General features: G+C 51.2%; 2 protein-coding genes across 2 annotated transcripts in view; one reads left to right on the plus strand and one right to left on the minus strand.

Annotated features, from left to right (window-relative positions):
- Positions 1–1,499: 1,499 nt before the first annotated feature.
- On the minus strand, positions 1,500–2,390 carry LOC148222954 (uncharacterized). The gene is made up of 2 exons (XM_088168620.1): positions 2,241–2,390; positions 1,500–2,159 (listed from the first exon to the last, which is right to left on the minus strand). Exons 1-2 carry the CDS (start codon positions 2,388–2,390, stop codon positions 1,500–1,502), a joined length of 810 nt encoding a protein of 269 aa, XP_088024746.1.
- Positions 2,391–4,225: 1,835 nt separating this feature from the next.
- Positions 4,226–18,990, plus strand: part of PRKG1 (protein kinase cGMP-dependent 1) — a 361,647-nt gene continuing 346,882 nt past the window's right edge. The window contains exon 1 of the mRNA XM_014882250.2: positions 4,226–4,754. Coding sequence (XP_014737736.1) covers positions 4,489–4,754 — 266 coding nt within the window. The 5' untranslated portion in view covers positions 4,226–4,488. The remainder of the gene's footprint in view (positions 4,755–18,990) is intronic.

Consider the following 18,990-nt stretch of genomic DNA (forward strand, 5'->3'; position numbering starts at 1 on the left):
CACATAAAAAACGTGAATGAATGTGATGGTTGTGCTGCTGAAATTGTTAAATGAATAATAAAAACTCATTCTGTCTCATTCCCAGGAGAGTATTTTTATCCCTAGGTTAAGATACTCTTCACCCCAATTTTGTTTCTACACAAATGAATATTCTCTTGGGAAAAACAGTCTGTAAAATCGGTGATGAAAAATAATAATCAACCCAGTGCCCTACACACACACAACGGGCCAAGAAAACCCTGAGAACCTGCCCAATGAAAAAAGAAATCTGAAAACGAAGCTTTGAAGCATCTCAGAAATAATTAAAACACATCAGGAAATGATCATTCTGCCTTTAAAATGAACAAACAACCTAAAGCTGCTCCTCTCTGTGGAGCAAAAGGTTCTCAAGTCCATAATTAAAAACACAAATAGAAAGTAAGGACCTGTATTGATAAGAGACTTTTTCTTCCTTCCCTACCAAACAGGTTTAAAAAAGCCTTGCCTCCAAAATCTTAATTTGCCTTAAAAATAGAGATTAGAGAGATATCACTCTACCATAAACTCTCCAGTGTAGAAGTAGCTATAGCTCCAACTATTCCATAACTCCAAGACCTGGTTGTCTTGAACCACCAGCATTTATTTAACTTAATTAAAAGCCTCATTAAAACCTTAATTGCAAAACATGCCAGGATGAACAACTGTGCTCGACACCTATGTGGGATAAAGGTTTTCCATCCCCAAGGGATTTGCCCACCTTCATCTTCCTCAAAGCCAGCTGAAGCTGCTCTGCTTTATTCCCACCCAGGTATGAAGGATCCTGGTTTTCCTCCTCCTGAGGCCAAGGGGAGGCACCAGAAGGCCCAGGTGAGGATCGAGGGTGGTTCCTGCATTTCCTGTCTCTACCTGAGGCCACACATGCCCCATCCAGGTGTTTTCCACCCTGGGCCTTTCTCTTTCCATGCAGCTGCTTCGACAGGTATTCCTTCTCACTACTGATGCTTCTCAGCTACTCTTTCAAGGCACTTTGAGAAGAGAAAGGCAGAACTGCCTTCCAGGCTGAGTTCCTGTCCCTGGGACAGGTTTCATGGTGCTAGGTTTACAGGAGACAAGCAGAGATCCCTCCTAAGGAGCCAGCTGTGTTTGATCCCGAGGGGAGCCACCCCCATATGGTCTTTTCCTTCTCTGATGACTGTTTTCCTCCTTTGGCTGAAAGGAAATGTTATTCCCGTTTCGGGCTGGAATTTTCTCTGTCTTGCGAATGATTTTGGTTCTGGTCTTCTCCAGTTGTGACTGTTGGGGGTCGGTCACCACCATCCTGGTGTGACCCGAGGCTGACTAAGGCTCAGGGGCTTGAGGGGAGCAGTGTCAGTCCCACCTAAGAGCTCGCCCTGTTCCTCCACGTGCTTCCCAGCTGGTTGTTTGGAGCCAGCCAACCATTCCTACAGGATGGACCTGATAGACCAGGTTCAGAGCAGTACCATTAGGATGGGAATTCTTTATTTGGGCTCCGTGGCGAATCACAGACTGGTCTCAACGAGCCACGGCCAGGAGTAGGGAGGCCACTCGGTGCCCTCGGAGGGTTCCTGGAGCACCATCAAAACCCCCACCCCTGGCGTGTGTCCCTGTGCCGCTCCCAGGGGATGCTGTGCCCGTTTGGTCCCGAGCAGCTCGGGCTGTGCCCGGGTGCAGGAGCCGCGGCACGCCCGGAGCATCCTGCGGAGCAGGGAGAGCCGCTGCCGGCGGCCCGGGGGCTCCGGACCTCCGGGGGCGGCTGGGGCTGTGCTGGGGAGCGGCATCGGGCGCTCTGTCTGTGCCTCCCGATCCACGAGCAGCGGGATACGCGGATCCCGCCGCTCCCGGGCCAGGCTGTCGGTCTGGGTGTTTCGATCCGTGCGTTCAGCAGCAGCCGAGCGCTCCGGTGCCGGGGGCTCTGTCTGCGTGAACCGGTGGACCAAAGGCGGTTCTGTCTCGGTTGAGGCGGGAGTGGAGGGTGTGGAGGGCACTGCCAGGGAGCTGTCCGGCGTGGCCTTGCCCGAGCAAGCCACGCAGCTCCTCAGGCGGCGGCACTGCCCGCGGGCCGCGGTGTTGGCGGGCGGCAGCGGGACGGGGCTGCACAGGAGCGAGCGCGGCCCCTGGCCCCGCACCAGCCTGCTCGAGCTGGGACGGCTCCCGCCGCTCTTGGAGCTCTGCTGGAGGCGGGAATGCCGCGAGGACGTGTCCCCACGGGCGAGCGGAGCCGGGCTCGGGGGCTGCTGCACCTGGAGGTGAGAGGAGAAAGAGACGCGGGAGGTGTGGGATGGAGACGGCTGCCTCGGGCCGCTGCCGGCCCCATCCCCGCCGATCCCTCCAGCCCCATCCTTCGGCAGGTGCCTCTCGGACGGCTGAGGGCCGAGCGTGCCCTTCTCCATGGGCTTCCTCTGGCAGCTATCCCGGGGAGCTGCAGCCTCCGGAGCGCGGTGCCCTGCGCTTCTGGAGGGCACAGCACGGCATGCTCCCTAAACAGCCTCGGGACCGGCAGTGCCACACGGGCCCTGGAGCCAGCACGAGACGTCTCAATGTGTCGCATTGTGTCACAATGGCCCCACGGCACAGCGAGGCACCGGTGTCACAATGGGCCCGGGCACCGCGAGCTGCCTCTGTGACACAGCCAGGACCGGGCACGGGGCAGCCCCGGCGTTCCGCTCCTGGACACTTTATCCCGATGGGAGCGTGTGGGGATCCCGCCGCAGATCCCGGACAGCGGAGTGGGGGCGCTCCCAGGGCTGTTTGAGCATCCCCTTCCCGTTCCCGAGCTTCCTGGAAGGGCGGGCTGTCCCGAAATCTCGGCCCGGCTCTGCTCGGTCGTGCTGCCCACGAGGTGGCGCTCTCTGCCTGCTAATAATTGTTTATTATTATTTAATAATTGTTAATTAGTTCCCCCTCCTCCCCCCCCGCCCAGGACTGCCTGACCCCTCGGCCGCAGGGATGCTGCCAGTCTGAGGACGGGACAGCTCCGAGCCCGGAGGTTTCCGGCGACACATGAAAGGCTAGAGGCACAGACACCAGAGTGCAACAACACCCCACCACCCCCACCTCCTTAACAGACAGAGACGCTGCTAATTGATTTTTCAACCCTTAATTTAACACTCCATCGGTACAGCCTTGTCCTCCAGCTCAGATGCTTTGCCCTCTCCTTGCCCTGCCCTAGCAGACCAGGGAGTCTGTCCCTAAAGGCGTGGCACAAAATTCCACGGATTGGGATGTGGACCCTGAGCGGTTCCTGGGCGCCCTGAGTGCCCAAGGCCTGGCCGTGGGGGCTGGGAAAACCCCCCTCCCCTTCAGCAAGGGGCTTCTGAAATCCCTCCTTGGAAACAAGAGTAGTTTGGGAGGGAAAAGTGATAGGGGAGCTGATGGTGCCCTTTGCCAGCCGGCATTAAAAATTCATGGGCGTAATGGGCTCTTCCAAATAAGTCCGGGAAGGATGAGTTCCTCCTTCTCTGGTCATGCTGGCAAAGCACTCTAGCTGCCTCCCCGCTCAGGTGCCACCAGGGACCCGATGTCTGTATCTGGGGACGGGCTCTGCTCCCTCAGAGCGTGGGATGCAGGCTTGTCCGTGCACGTCGGGATGAGGGACACCGGGCGTCTGAAAGCTGCGTGTCCCACAGGAGGGTGGGGTTGGCTGACATCAGTGGGGGCTGTGCTGGGCGGTGACCTGGAGGGCAGGGAGCAAGGAAACCTGGTGGGAAGGGGTGTGGAGTCCTTCCTGGATGGGGAGGGGTGCAGGTACCCGAGAGGGGTGGGATGTGAGGAAGGATGCCGGGTGGGATGTGGGTGCCCCAGCCGTGAGGTACACGGGATAATCTGGGCAGGGAAGGATGGAGGGAGGCGTGGAAGGTGCCCAGGTGCCCTGCCTGGCCAGAGGGGGGGTACCCAGGAGGGACCAACAGGGGAGCGCTAAGGGTAATGCAGCCTGGAACATCGGGCGAGGAGAGAGGTGGGATGCTGAGCTCCCTGGGGGACGGGATGGGATGCAGAGCTCCTGGGGCGGAGAGGCGCGGGGCTGAGTTCCCGAGGCGGGAGGAATGGGATGCTGAGCTCCCGGGGGGGCCGGGCCGGGATGCTGAGCTGCCGGGGGCCGGGCCGGGGGGCGGCTCCACGTGGCTCATTAGCAGGAGGCAATTTAATATTTATGAAGTGTTCTTGTTTGAATCCCAAGTCTTCGGCTCCAGTTACAAGGAGCTGCGTCACCCTGCGATCACATGGTAATTGTTGCTATTTCCAGGATCCCAGCCTCGCAGAGTGGCACAAGAGCTCTTTCCCCTTTTCTTGTCCTTTTTTTCCCCGCCGCCTTTCCCCTTGTTCGCCGCTGTTTTCGGGGCGGTTTTTGCTGGCCCCTCGGCCGGCTCGGCGCTGGCGGGGCGATGCCGGGGCCGCTGCTCTGAGCCGGGGCGGGCGCAGCCGCTCCCCCGCCCCTGTCCCTGCCCGGGAGCCGCTCCATGAGAGCGGGACCGGCCCGGCGCCCCCAAAATGACCGAGCTGGAAGGGGACTTCACCAAGCTGCTGCTGCTGAAGGAGGAGCGGATCAAGGAGCTGGAGCGGCGCCTGGGGGAGAAGGACGAGGAGATCCAGGAGCTGCGGCGGCGGCTGCACAAATGCCAGTCCGTGCTGCCGGCCCCCAGCCCGCACATCGGGCCCCGCACCACCCGGGCGCAGGGCATCTCGGCCGAGCCGCAGACCTACCGCTCCTTCCACGACCTCCGCCAGGCTTTCCGCAAGTTCACCAAGGGAGAGAGGTAGGGATGGCACCTCTTTTTTCCCCGCTCCCGCTAACCCCGTTCCCGAGCGGGGTGGCCGGGACACCGCGTCCCCCCCGCCTGGGATCGCCGGCACGGACCGTGCCCGGGGCGTGGAGCGGCTCCGAGCCGCCGGGAAGGAGCTCTGCGGGAGATCGGACAGCCCGGACCTCCCTCCCTCCCTCGCTTCGCTCTTCCCTTGCCCGCCGCGGCTCGGCTGCGGCTCCCGGGGGATGCTCGGCCGGAGCGCGGGGGGGCGGCGGTGCCTCCCGGCGCTGGGAAAAGTTTGCGGCGGGGCCGGGAAGTTGTTCGGTGGCTGCTCGAGAGCCGCCAGCACCCCCGGCAGCCCCGTTCCCGGGGCAGGTGCTACCCCTCGCCCCGGCCCCTCTTTCCCCATCCCATACTCCCCAAAAACAAGCCCACGCTGCTCCACTCGTGCTTTGCCTCCTGTTATCCCGGTGGGACTCGCTGATCCTGGAGGACTTCTTCCACATTAATGATTCCATGATTCTATTTCCCTGTGCTGCTGTCAGGCACCCACTGAGAGGTGTTTTGCGGGGAGCGTGGGGTCTACATCCCTCAGCCCGGGGTCTTGGGGATTGTCCTTCTTCCATACATGTGGGAAAACTGGGGAGCATGGTGCTGTGCTGGCTGCTGGGGAGGTTGATGCGATGGAGAAGTTGTGTGTGACCACAGTGGTGACCCTGCTTTGGGCAGAGGCTGTGGCTGGTGCTTCTTGAGCAGGGCACGGTCTCGTGTCCTCTGTGCAGAGCGATTTATTTCAGCAGAGCCATTCCCGATGGGATCTGTGTGTGGGTGAGAATCTACAGCTCTTGCCTCAAATGTGCCCAGACCAAACTCCAGCCCTTTTCTCCTCACCTGTCCGCTGCCCCTTGTTAACGAGACTATTGCTCAGAGGAGGAGAACTTGGCTTTGGGCTTTTTTTATTCATTATTATTATTTTCCCTGCCTGTGGTGATTTAATAAAGCAAGCTGCTGTGCCCAGGGAGGTGTGTGAGTGTGAGCTGAGCGTGTCCGTTCATCCTTCCCTGGGGCAGCACATCCCTTTGCACCCCCTGCCCAAGGCAGAGGCCAGGTGTTGTGGATGGAGAAGAAACCATGTCCAACTTTTCCTTTTGCTGTTGGGTTTTTTTGGAGGCAATGATCATCCCGAGCCCCATCTACCACAGGGAAGGTGACAGTGACCTGGCACTTGTGGTGAGGGCAGGGACCCAGTGTCCCCACCCTGTGTAATCACTTATTTATAAGTTGTTAAACCTGCTTATGGCTCTAGCGAGGTTTAGTCCTGGCCTGAGGCTTTCCCGTGCTGTTCCCAGTTTGGGCTGGCAGGCCAGCTACAGGAAAAGCTGTGTCCATGTGATGCAGTGAAGGTCGTTTTTCCCATCCTGCATCATTCCCATCATCTGCGGATGATGTTTCAGTGGGCAGGAAAAACTCCTGGTGGGGCCTGCGGGCAGTTCCAGGCTGGAACTCCATCCCCTGGCATCCCCCCATGCCTCAGCCTCGCTCGTGGTAGCCATGACAATGGTAACCAAGCCAGTCTGGGATTGCTTTTGGGTTTTAATTCTTAATTCTTCCTTTAATTCCGCTTAATTCTTCTCCCGTCTTGTTGCTGGGAGAGTGGCGGGCGGCTCCATGGTGTGCTGAGCACACTGCACCCACAACATCCCTTTTTCCCCTGTTTTCACCCCAAATCCCTCCCAGCTATGGGCTAGATCAAGGTGTGTTTTCAGTGGGCAGTGTCTGGGTCCTTGGTCTGGCTCCAGGGTGGTGTCCTGGGATCAGGGAGCAAAGGGCTGTGCTGCAGAGGCCTGTGCCAAGAGCATGACGAGCTTTCCCTGCTCCCTTTGCCGGCTGGAGGCAGGAATGGCTCTGCCTGGTGCCAGCTCCCCTCAGTGTCCCCGGGGCTTTCTCTGGCTCTGCCATCTCAGAACTGCTGACAGCACTCGGCTGATTTATTCATGGGGGAGCTCATGCACCTCCAGCAGCCTCCTGCCTGTGCTTCAGCGGCACTAGCAGCATCCCAGCTCTCCATCCCACAGCTCCCTGGGAGGCTGAGGATGGGGAACACCTCTTTTCCAAAACCCACAGACAACTTCCAGACCATAAAACCCCCTAGAGGATGTACAGTCCCGCTTGTTTTCAATTGCACGCCAACAGAAACCTTTTTACCTGGGATCAGCCTCCAAACACTTCTTCATCTCTGAAGATAAAGATGTATTTATTGACAATATAATTGGATTTATTTATTGTGTCTACTATACACCAACACGTAAAACTATCAAGGAGTTGAAAGCAGCAAACTACGGGATGACAGGAACTCAAACAAGGATAAATCCCAGCTGGAAGTGGAGAATGGAATTGGTTTAAATATGTTGTGCCTCTTGTAATGCACCCCTGCCAGGTGCAGAAAGGCTTGCAGAGATCCAAAGAATGGGGATGTGGAAACAGAAAGGTGGTAAAGGATGTGTTACCTTTGGTCTGGAAGTATATTTTTATGCTGTTGTTCCTTCTGATAACACGATAATATAAATTTTAACAGCAGAAAGCATTGCTGTGTAGCTGGCCAGGGGCTATCCATGTATCTATATCCAATGTATAAATTATATTTTCTTTCAAAATAGCCACTTTCTGTGCCTGTCTTCAAAATAATTCCTGCCTGTCGTTCCTTGATCCGTTCCTACCAGCAGAGATTTGATTTGAGAGCGGAGCCACACTTCTTGTAAACGATTCCTTAATTTATTTACGGTCAGTGAGTTTTGATTCACTTTTACCCACAGCCAGTGAGTGTTTCCGATCACACAAGGCCTCAGGGCTGTCTGATCCAACACCTGCCAGTCCCTTATGGCAACACAAAGAAGGAAAACCAGTTTGTCCCTGTTTTTCCTGGCGGGGTGGGAGCCATCCGTGGATGATGCAGCAACCCAGGCACTTTGCTAAAGTGCTGCCCAGTTGCTAAGCAAAAGCACTGCAGATGATCGATGATGCAAAAGGTAAATGCTGAGGTGTGGCAAAGCCAGGACTAAGAGCTGGATGAGCCCTGCCTGTCCCTGCACCCAGGGGTGCTCATCTGTGGCTCTCCAGCACCCAGAGGTGCTTTGTGCCCTGGGAGCGATCGACCTGAGCCCTAATCCCACCTCCAGATCATTCTCCCTGGAAATTCCAGTGGCTGCCTTCCTTCATTCCGAGGTGCAACATCTAATTCCAGCTACGTCCTGCTTATGTGGAAGCCTCCTTTAAACCGGAGTGGCGTGAAATTACTTTGGGAACTCTGGAATATTTTTTGGAATGGCGACTGAATCTTTGCTGAAGACCTGGCCCTGCAGCAATTCCACGTTTTGTGTGTGGTTATAGCCTCAGCTCCCCAAATCCAACTTGGACCGTGCCATCCCTGGATTTTTCCATGCCTGTTTCAGTCTGACACAGTGCTGTAGGTTCAGCCTCAGCAGCATTTAAGACAGATGAGTTTTCCCCACCCCGGTCCCAGTAATTTACCTGTCCTTCTTGGCTCCCTAACTTTTTCTGCAACTTTTTAATGAATTTCCCCCTACTTTTAATGGATTTTCTCCCCTTTTAAACTTTATTTCAGGAAGCATTTGCCACAAGATGGCAGTGGGGTCTAACATTTAAGGCGAGGTATTGGGGTGTACTGTGGTTTTAGCCTCCCAGTCCTGGACCAGTCCTCCTGCCTGTGGTTTTCCAGATAAAATCAGGCATGAATCCTTGTTTCTCCTGCTTCCACCTTCCCTGAGGTGTTGGGGGATACTTTGCTGTGTTCACCCAAGGTGTTTAAACTCAGGATGAAAGGCTTTGGGTGGTAGCAGGGATGGAGGATTGGAATGGATCCTCTTGACTTAAGGCAGCAAAACTTGGGATAAGCTGGTGTTTGCTGATGGCCGTGGTAGGATCAATCCATCTCTGGGGTTTGGGTATTGCTCAGGCCAGGACCAGCCATGCCCAGGGTAAAAACTGGCCAGCCTGGGAGGTCTCCAGTCCCAAACGCAAGGCAAAGTTTCCTTCAAAGCTGGACTGGGGCTGCCCCAGGCTAAAGCAGAGACGTCCTGCATAGCCCTGCAATTTTCCATCTCTTTCCCCCACTATAGCTCTTTTGTCTCACATCTCCACCCCTCCTGGAGCTGCTCTGTTGATGGTCTCCAACCCCCTGAGCATGGCAGGAGGGATCCTCCCCCTCCCTGGAGCCGTGTCCTTCCTCCCTCAGCCCCTTTCTGGGAACTGAGCTGCTTGCCTGCGTTAATTTAGCCATGATCTCATCAGCTGCCAGCCACTAAAGCGATATCGATCCTGCACCGAGCCTGCCCGTGAAAAACAACCCAGCTGCTTCCCCACTACCTGGAACCACCCTCCCTCGGGGCCTGGGCAGCCTGGAAAAGGAGCTTTTGCCTTTTTTTTTTTACTGGTGGGAGATCAGTGCGTGACCTGTGGCCGGTGTGTGACACTTCAGCCTTCAAGCTGAAGAAGGACAGTTTGGGACTGTCCTCACGCAATATTTGACATCACTCAGCAGCTATGTCTGAAATAGTTCAAACAAGGAGCTTTTGCTGGATCTGAGTCTGCTCTTTCTCTCTGTAAGGGTCAGCGTTGCTTTGCAAAGATCAGAGGAAGGATAGCAGTGATTTTGCCATTAATTATGACTCTAAAAACACCTCTCTTCCTCATTTACCCTTCCTCAATCCGGCCCCATCCCCTCCTGATGCGCTGCAACAGCAAATTCCTTGGATGCTTCATCCCTGGGTGATCCCCACCAAAGATCAGAAGGATTTTATTAGCTGGAATTATGTTGGCAGAGGAGGAATTAACACTGTTCTCATTGCTTGTTGTGTTGGGAGTGTGTGGCTGCTCCCAGGGGAGGGAAATACAGAGGGAAGTTTGACAGAGTTGTGTAACTTTGGGGAGAGCTGGAAAATATTCTGAAGAGAGTGATGGAAGTGGGAGATGGACACTTTGCTTGGTCCTCTGCTCGTTTGGATGGAGCAACTTGTGGCATGAAGCAGTGGAGGGTATTGAGTGAAGATGGGGGGGACAAGGGGGTGTCACTGCAGGGAGAGGTGTGACATCAGCCCCTCGAGAAGTCCAAGGTCGGACAAATAAGCACAGAAGGGTTTTAGAAAGGGAGAGAAGAAAATGTTTATGGTTAATCAATGGAAATAATTTCCTGTCTTTTAATTTTTAATGGGCTGAACTCACCACTCCCCCCTTCTCTGGGCATCACTTCCCTTTGGTTTACAGGAGACCTGAAAACCGAGCCAGGATGGGGGGAAATTTGGCTCCCAAAGGGCATCAAATGGTGCCTTTCCACTGGGTACAACCTGGCGTCTGTCTGTCTGTCTGTCACCAGCAGCCCTGGTCACCCAATCCACCTTTTCCATTGTATCCCTTTGGTGCTTCCTCATGGACACAGTGGTGTCACCGCCAGGGCAGCACAAGCTAAACTCAGCTTGCCCTTCCACCTCCTCCAAAAATAGCACAAAACAGGTATTAGTTTATATATAAACATCTGAATTTTTTTTTAAATTGGATTAATTTATATATAAACATGTTAAATTAAAAAAAAAAAAAGAAAATTAGATTATTTGACGTGATCCCAGTCCTGGTGAAGAAAGGAAGGGCGAGCTGGCAGGATTATCATTTTTCAGGGTGGTTTGGGATGAAAATTTGGGTTCTTTGTCTTTTCTATGTGTTTCTCAGGTATGCCCCGAGGAAGGGCACACACATGCCAAGGCTGTCCTCAGCAGGAGCAGGAAAGGCCGGGCTGGGCAGGGAAGGAGGCAGTGCCCATCCCTGGCTGACGCAGGCTCCGTCCCAGCGGCGTCATCCCAAATTCTTCCTTCGGCCTATTTTTAAATGCCTCAAGTCAAGGGAGGTTTTTGGAGCCTCCCTTGGGGCACCAAACCACAGGCCCAGAGATTTCAGGGCAGCTGCCAGATCTCCATGTCCCCCACCTTCCCTCTGCCTGGAGCTCTGATTCCCAATTCCTGAAAACCTGGTTACATGTGGGCTCTAAACCTCAGCTATGCTCCCAGGCAAGGCCCCCAGAAACTGCTTTCCTCCCCTGGATGTTTGGTGTGAGTGGATTTATAAAAATACAAAAAGCTGAGAGTTGGGATTGTGTTGTTTGTCTGCAGCAGCTTGTGGACATCTCTTGGTTTGGAGGAGAAAAAGGGTCCCATGTCCCTCTTGCTGCTGTGGATGTGGTGGTGGTGTAAAACTGCTTGGCCTCACTCACTCTTCATTTGGCCTCTTTTATAATTTCTGTCAGATTTTTTAAAATCATTTTCGTCAGAATTTTTGTGTCACTTTTGTCAGAATTGTTCTGCCATTTTTGTCAGAATCATCCCTCACGATGGAAAAGGTGATTCTCCAGCGAAAATCCCCCCGGCTGGTGAAGTCTTATCAGAGTAAAATGGGACAGAAAGGACTAAAGTAAAACTCTGAGTGCCTCTTCCTAATGAGAAACTTCAGGAAAAAGCCTTCCCAAGGTTTCCACTTGGTTGTGGAGTAGCTGCAGGTCCTGGAAAATCTCTGACAGAGCTTGGCAAGGGGCTTCCTGAAGAGCTTTCCCCTCTGCCATGACCTCCTGAGTGGAAAAGATGAGGATTGCTTTTTTTTCAAACAGATTTTTTTCTGTGTCCTGCTCATGGGTGTTCTCGGAGCATTTTTGTTCCATTAGTAATAAACCCCTGCAGTCACAAATGAGGAAGAAGAGGCTAAAAAAGGAGGGAGGGAGGCTGAGCTCAGGCCCACGAGTGGTGGCAGAAACTGGGATGATCCTGGGGATCCACAAGGATAAATGATTGAGGTAATTTTAAATTTAAAATTCAATTTTTGGGTTTAATTCATGTTGGGGGCTGAGCCTGAGCGTTGTGAGAATTGCTACAGGAGAGGGGGAAAAGCTCTCCTATAATGGGATCAATTCTCTTCTGTTTGACTCAAAGGAGTATAAATAGATTTGTAAATAGATTTTCTTGGTGATTCCTGGTTTTGAGACATTTTAAGGTGTAAAATGGGGTGAAAACATCCAACTTGTGGCAATAAATTAATGACAGGCCGGTGGGGTGATGGAAAACTCAAACAGCAACTACAGGGGGAGAAAACAAAGAATTATTTAATGTAAAATACCCAGAAGGAAACTGTGCAGGTGGGAACCAGGTTCAGGAGAAATATCTTAATATTTAGGGTTTCTGGCACAAAGTTTGCACTAAAGGAGGCTGTGGTTGATTGATTGATTGATTGATTGATTGCAGCAACCATAGCAGGATGGGAATTTTGAGTTGTTTTCATTTGCATTTTACTCTTTATTGGGAGTTTCTATAAAATCCTCCCAGGTAAAAATCACCGCCAGGATTTAAAATGACCAGTTAGTATAAAAATTCTGCTTTTAAAAAAAATGAAGTTCTATTGAACTGTTTGTAGTAAGGGATCAGATCCTAAATCTCAGAATTCCACTTTCTATTTATGTATCTGCACTGTATTGCCAATATTGAATTTTTTTAACTCTTTAACCCTTCAGTTTCTGAGGAGCTGTGCTTTGTATTATTTTTCCTGTAGTATGTGGGAGTGGGAAGGATAACTGGGAATAATGCCTTGAGATCCCAAAGAACTCCACCCAAATCCTCTGAGTGGCTCAACAAGGAATTTTAGTGCATGCAATTATTAAGCCAGAATTCAAATTTTAAGGCCTGGAATTGGTGGGAATAGCAGGAAGAGGTCCCTTAAAAATGCCTCCCAAAGGTGGCTTCCAGCTTGGCTGTTTGTAAGGAATCTCAGAAGTGACTGTGGAGCAGGGAAAGATGCAGGGAGAGACACCTGGGGAGTTGCTACACTTCCTAAAAATGTATCTTAAAAAAAAAAAAAATCAGGAAGCTGGAAGGAATCAATACACCCAGTGTCCCCTCTTGCTCCAGCCTATGGTATTTTTTTTGACATTCAAAAGAAAATAAATCTGTGCTTGTAAAAACACAGAAAGGTTCTGAAAGTTTGGAAAGGCAGAATGGAGAAAAGCTGGGAAGGAGCTCTCTGGGAAGGCGGGAAAAACACCAGGAAGTTTCTTTATCTGGGAAAATTTGGCAGCACCAGGGCTGTGTCTCCAAGGTGGTTTTGCTTCCCGTCTGCCAGCCCACCCAAACCAGTCAGGGATTCTGCTTTATCTGCATTTGATATTTACCCTTTTCACAAAGCCTTGGGGGCATTTCTGATGCCATTTCAACCTGCATGGAGGCAGGGGAAAAAAAATTCCCCAAATCAGCTTTTAGAGGGAAAATTTTCATGGAATGACACTGAGAGTGTATTTTATCAATAGACAGCAGCCACCTCCTCAGCTACATTATTTCTCTCCTCTCTGTAGTTCAGAAAAGGACTGTTCAATATTAAAAAAATAAAATACTAAAATCAAAGCAGCATAAAAAGTGATGGTTGGGGTTTTTTTTTGTCTCCCCATTGTTTTTCATGCTACTTCATGAAATCTGTGGCAAGTGAAGGGTGAAAACTCTGCCTTCCCTTTCATCCCATAATGCAAGACTGGGAGCCAGGAGCACGTTTCTCACTTTGATCTGCAGGTTTATTATCACATGTCCCATCCAGGGAAAAGGCTGAAATGCCTTTTGGGAAGCACAGACTGCAGCAGTTGGTCTCCCCTGCAGAAACGCTGACGTTTTAAATCTTCTTCCCCACATTTCTCAGCACTGCTGGGGCAGAGAGACTTGAAGCCAGATTGAAATTTATCCCTCGCCTCCGTGACATTAAAATAAACACTTAAAAAAAAGAAGAATTTAAAAGTGTTTTATCTTTTGACAGGAGAACACTCATGGTAACTTCGACCAGAAACTTGTTCTTCTATGGGAAGATGCTGAAAAATATAGGCTGAGCTGGTGTGGGTATTACAAATATTGAATTTTTTACTCCATTATTCCATTTGTTTGGAGGCAAAAAAGCAAAAAAGGAAGTGGAAATGGTGTTGTGGATCAACTGAAGGCTGGTTTTAGGGAAATTTTGGGGTCTGATTAACCTCTCCTGAGTCTGTGCAGTCAAATCCATCCTAAAGCATCAGCTGCAGAGACCATTTGATTTTGGGACAATTGTGTCTCACTCGCCCAGTTCCTGCTCCTGCTGCTCATTGGGTTGACTCCTGAATTGTAGTTTCTACTCTGAGATTAAAAGCAGGTACAGCTGATTCCCATCTTTTATGTTAGGATGGTTGACTTCTATTTTGGGGAGTCTCCTTCTCCTTCTCCTTCTCCTTCTCCTTCTCCTTCTCCTTCTCCTTCTCCTTCTCCTTCTCCTTCTCCTTCTCCTTCTCCTTCATTTTATTGCCAAATATTCAGTAGCTAAAAATCACCTCTCTTTTTAAATGAAATGAAACACACGGGGGAAAACTTCCTATGGAATTTTGTCATGAATCTCTCCAGCCAGCGTTTCTGTGATGGCTCCTGCCCCAGCAGCACATGAAAAAGTCCCCTGGAGCTGCTTCCCCCCACAGTGACTCCTTTCCTGACCCTGCTCCGAGCCTCTGATTCCCTGGGAACTGGAAGCAGCAGCTCCTTGCGTGGGTGTTGTGCTCATGGTGTTCCCATTACGAAGGAGAACACGGAGCTGATAAATCCCTGCATCCCTATTCCAGCCTGCAGGAGCTGGGCCAGCAGCATCTGTAAATCCGGAGCATAACCCTGACTTGGGGAAGGGGATTTCAAATCACATTTGTGGCCACTTTGGAGCCCTTCTGGCGGGGCTGAGAGGTGCTGGGTGGCAGAGGAGGAATGGGAAGTGCTTCAGCTCCTAAGTGGGAATCTCAGGAGGTCATCAGGGCTGGCTTTGCTCATCCAGCTCCATTTGCAGATGAGCCCTTGGCCTCCGTGGAGGTTTTGTTTTCACTGTGCGTTTGTGTCATTAATAAAATCACCCCCTTCCCATCCCGGCTCAAAGCAGCCTTTTAATTGCATTGCATGGCTGCAAATCCCTTTTTCAGCCCAATTTGCAGGTGCTTTAATAGAACTTGCTAAGCTCATTCTACAAGATCCGTTTTCCATAGGGCCCTATGGATTGGCATTTGTGGTCTTGCCTTAATTTTTCCTGCAATTAAATGGAGGCTCACACATCCCAAAGGATGTGCAGGATTTGATGTCAGGCTGACACAATTACCTGTGGGATTTCATTTACCTGCTACAGTCCTGGTGGAGTGTTCGCTTTCCTCTGGCTCTCCAAAGTGTATTTTTTTGTATTCCAGAACTCAGCAAAGATCAAGAGCAAACTCAGTGACCCTCTGGCTCACCTATTGTTGAAAATAAAAAAAAACCAAACAAGCCCAGGATGTAAAGTATGTATTTTCCAATATTTTGGCTGTCCATATTAATGTCCTGCTCTATGCTTTATCTGTTGAAGTGCTGACCCATAAGATCATTTTTTACCCAGGGACTTGCCCAATATTTTCCTTCCTAAGGCAGCTGTGACCATGAGTCTACTGCCCCATCATGTGACTCTTCTTGTCCCCTTCAATTAATGGGAATGAAGTGGGATTTGGGCAATTTTAGTGGGATGTTGATGGGCTGGAGGTTTTTCTTTCCAGCCCATGCTGCCTTGGCCAAGCTGGGCTAACACTTCCATTTAATTATAAATAATTCCTCCTCTCTTTGTTTTATTTAATTTTAACTCCTTTCCTCTCAGTCTGGGGCGCCTGGCCCTGGGAACAGGGATGGTTCTTGGCCTGGAGAACACCAGGGTTGCCACCAGCCTCTTGCTGAGGACATGAAAATGTTCTGGTGACGTTTCTTCTGCCCTTTTCTCTCTGCTGGTCTCATCCCAAGCGCTTCTCTCCCCAGTCCACAACCTAAGTGGCAGATTTAAGGAGCAGCATTTGAGGGAAAAGCTGAGGTGCTGTTACAGACTGCTCCTGCTCACAGTAAAACCTGCTTGAGCCTGATACTCCCCTAATGAAACCATGAAGGGAATGATTTCCCAGTGTGGGGGAAGCATTTTCCACTGACATTATCTCAGTTTAGCCTTCAGACCCAACACAAGGATAATGGGATAATTACAGCCTGATTTGATGTGCTCAGGCATCGCTTTCATTACAGACAAATGTTCCTGGAGAAAGGAAATGTCATCCCATTACTGGCTGATCTTTAAAACCTCGAGGTGCTCGCTCACTTTTGCCTTCCCAAATCCAGTTTCCACTCATACACATCCCCAGCCATATCCAGGGTAGTGACTGTGTTCATCAGGTCAATAAAGCAGGCCTGGACACTCAAAGAAATGAGAATTTACTGGTCTCTGACCAATAAAAGTGTCCAGGAGGTTAAAGACAGATTTGTCTTTTTAAGTGGGCTTTTTATTCAGGAGCACTGGAGGGAAAATCAGGCTGGAAATGAGGAATGGCACAGCTTTGTTTGGGACTTGGAGCTTTGGCATCTCCCCAGTAAGATCTGTGTGGAATTTTATTGCTCTGCACAACACCCTGACAGGAGGGGGCAGCCAGAGGGTTTGGGCTCTGCTCCTGGGGAATAGGCACAGGATGAGGAAATGACCTCAAGTTGTTCCAGAAGGGGTTTAGATGGGATATCAGGGAAAATTCCTTCACCAAAAGGGTGGTCAGGCCTTGGAAGGGGCTGCCCAGGGAAGTGGAGTCACAGCCCTGGCAGTGTTCCAAAACTGTGGATGTGGCAGCTGGGGACACAGGTTAGAGGTGGCCTTGGCAGTGCTGGGTAATGGTTGGACTCGATCTCAGAGGAGTTTGCCAACCTTTAGGATTCTTTGTGGAGCATGAACCACCAAGCCCTAAAAACCCCAGCATGATGGTAAAAGAATTATCAAACCTGGGCTCTTTCTCCTGCTTTTTCTGCATCGTCAACCTCTCCCTAATTTTTCAGTTGAAAAGAGCTTGGCAAAGCAGTTGGTGGTGCAAGAAAACAAAGGGTTTGGTACCATGTGGGAGAACTAGGGCTGGACTAGGTCTTGTCAGAGCATTAATTTAAATTCAGTGTAAGGCTGAGCTGACAGATGGATTTTATGCCACCTCCGTCCTGGTCATGGCTTCTGGGAGGGAAAGGAGATCTGGGAGAAATGTGCAGCTTTAATGCTTGGATTATTTCAGCTTTATCTTCCACGTGGCTGGAAATATTTGATGCTTAAGGGAGTGACAGAGCCATGCCTTGGGGGTAAAACCCTGACAAAATGCAGGGGACAACCCTCAGCTTAATGCTGGGAAGTGGTTAAAAAAAGCTCCCAAAAACTGATGCCTCAGTTGCCAGGGAATAGCGGGAGGGAAAAGCTGCAGGGCTGCACAGCCCCCCGGCTTTCCTGGGAATGAAAAAACGCTTTCAGCTCTGCCTCCCCACCCTTTGCCCTGGTGAAGGGCCTCACAGAGCCGAGATCTTTATCCAGAAGGTTTGAGTCAGGGCTGTACACGGTGGTGGTGCCCTGTGGGTAACCACAGCACCCTCCAGGAGCTGCCCATGGAGCCGGAGGTCGCCCTGGGCCGGCGGCACCGGGGGAGGCTGAAAGGGATTTTTATGGGAAAAACCCAGGGAAGGATTCCTGGGGGGAAGCTGCCAAACCCCCAAACCCAGCGGGAAGGAGGGGAGAAGCCTCTCCTGTGTGCTGGAGGCTTGGCCATGGAAAATATCTTGGCACAGCTCTTTGGGACTGGAGGGGACGTGGGGTGGCTGCAGAGACTCCAGAGGGGGAAGATTTGGGGATAAACACACTTGGGGCAGGAAAAGGCTGCGTGGTTTGGGGGTTTTGGAGCATAAATCTGCTCAGCTGGGGTGGTGATGGGCACTGGAGGTGGCACTGCTGACCTGGAGCTGCAGGTGGAGATGTGGGTGAGCCACCCCTTTCCTAGGGATTTCGTGCACCTGGATATTTGTCCTTGTTCAAAGAGGTGCTTCATTTTTAATGTGGATTTTTCCCATCTTCCAGTCCTTGTAAAGCCTTTTGCTGCTCCTCCAAAAATGCCACTTGATACTGAGCATTTAGTCAATTATAGCATCGATATAATGTAAAATAAGATTCTTATTCTGTTGGTTTTTTTTTCTATAAGCCCCTTCTGTCCTTGCCAAATACGAGCTCTTAGGCATTTGTTTACCTTCTTCAACACCATCTCCAGCTGCATCCTTTGCCACAGGGGGGATTTTAGCACTCTGGAAAAGCAGCTCAGCCTCAGCCCCCAGGAGTTAGAGCTCCTTCTTGGCCTCAGGCTGTGTCCTGTCCTTGGAGTTCATGGTTTCCTACTCACACACCGGGCAAACTCCTCCACCCTCTGGGTTTGTGTGGGGCCATTTCTTCATCGAGGCCCCACCAAAGCAGAGGATGGAGGTGGAGAGGCTCTTCCCAGCAGGAGGGGAGATCCAGCCTGGCTTTTCTGGCAGCCGCCAGGGGGGCACAGGTAACACCCCCGTTTTTTGGAGGTCCCCATGCCCATTTTATGCCTAGGGACTTAAACCCAGCACTCTGATTGCCAGAAGAGCAAATCGTGGCAGAGATAAGAGGGGAGGAATGTCTGTGCCTTGCACTGCTCTCCTTTCCAACACGTTCCATCAAGGAACCAAATAGGAAAAGGTGATTTTTTTTTCCCCCCTATATTCCTTTGATATCACTGGCATCCCCTATAAATCAAGTGCTGGATGTGGGGAGATTTAAAACACGATATTTTTGGTGGCTAAATGCAACCCTTTCCCATTTTCCCTGCTGCGATGCCCAGGGTAAAGCAGAGCTGAGGCTGGTGGGGCAGGGCTTGGCTCTGCCTGACAGGTCCAGTCACCGGCACTGACTGCGAGCAGCTCCTTCGGAAGAGCTCCAGGCCATAAATAATTAATACCTGCTGAATTATTCAGGCTGGGCCTGCAGCAGATGAATGCAGCGAGCTGACCAGGCTACGAATGAGTAATTATGTTAATTAACCCGTGCAGCTCGCTGGAGGTGCAATTAAGTTCATCCTTCTCGCGGGCTGCTGTGATTTTTCAGGAACAGAAATGAGATAAAATGAAACAAACTGAAGCTGCAGTTACAAGAGATGGGTTAAACCGTATGGTTTCAATGATCAGCAGACGAGCTGTGCTCTAATTCAGGTGGATTTATGTTGCAGCAGCCCTCCATTCCTTCAGGGGGGAAACAGGTACATTTTTTAAAGCTTTAATCACTGCTCTCTTCAAGAACTTGAAGATGCTTCTGCAGATTTAGTAGTGTGATGGGCCAGTCTCCTCTTTTT

This window comes from Sturnus vulgaris, chromosome 8 (assembly GCF_052056855.1).
Source record: "Sturnus vulgaris isolate bStuVul1 chromosome 8, bStuVul1.hap1, whole genome shotgun sequence".
Taxonomy (NCBI): Eukaryota; Metazoa; Chordata; class Aves; order Passeriformes; family Sturnidae; genus Sturnus; species Sturnus vulgaris.

Coding starts and splice junctions, on each gene's coding strand:
- LOC148222954 (XM_088168620.1), bottom strand. CDS start 2,390: ATGGAGAAGGGCACGCTCGGCCCTCAGCCGTCCGAGAGGCACCTGCCG. Junction 2,160..2,240: donor CTTTCTCCTCTCACCTCCAG/GTGCAGCAGCCC, acceptor CAGAGCTCCAAG/AGCGGCGGGAGCCGTCCCAG.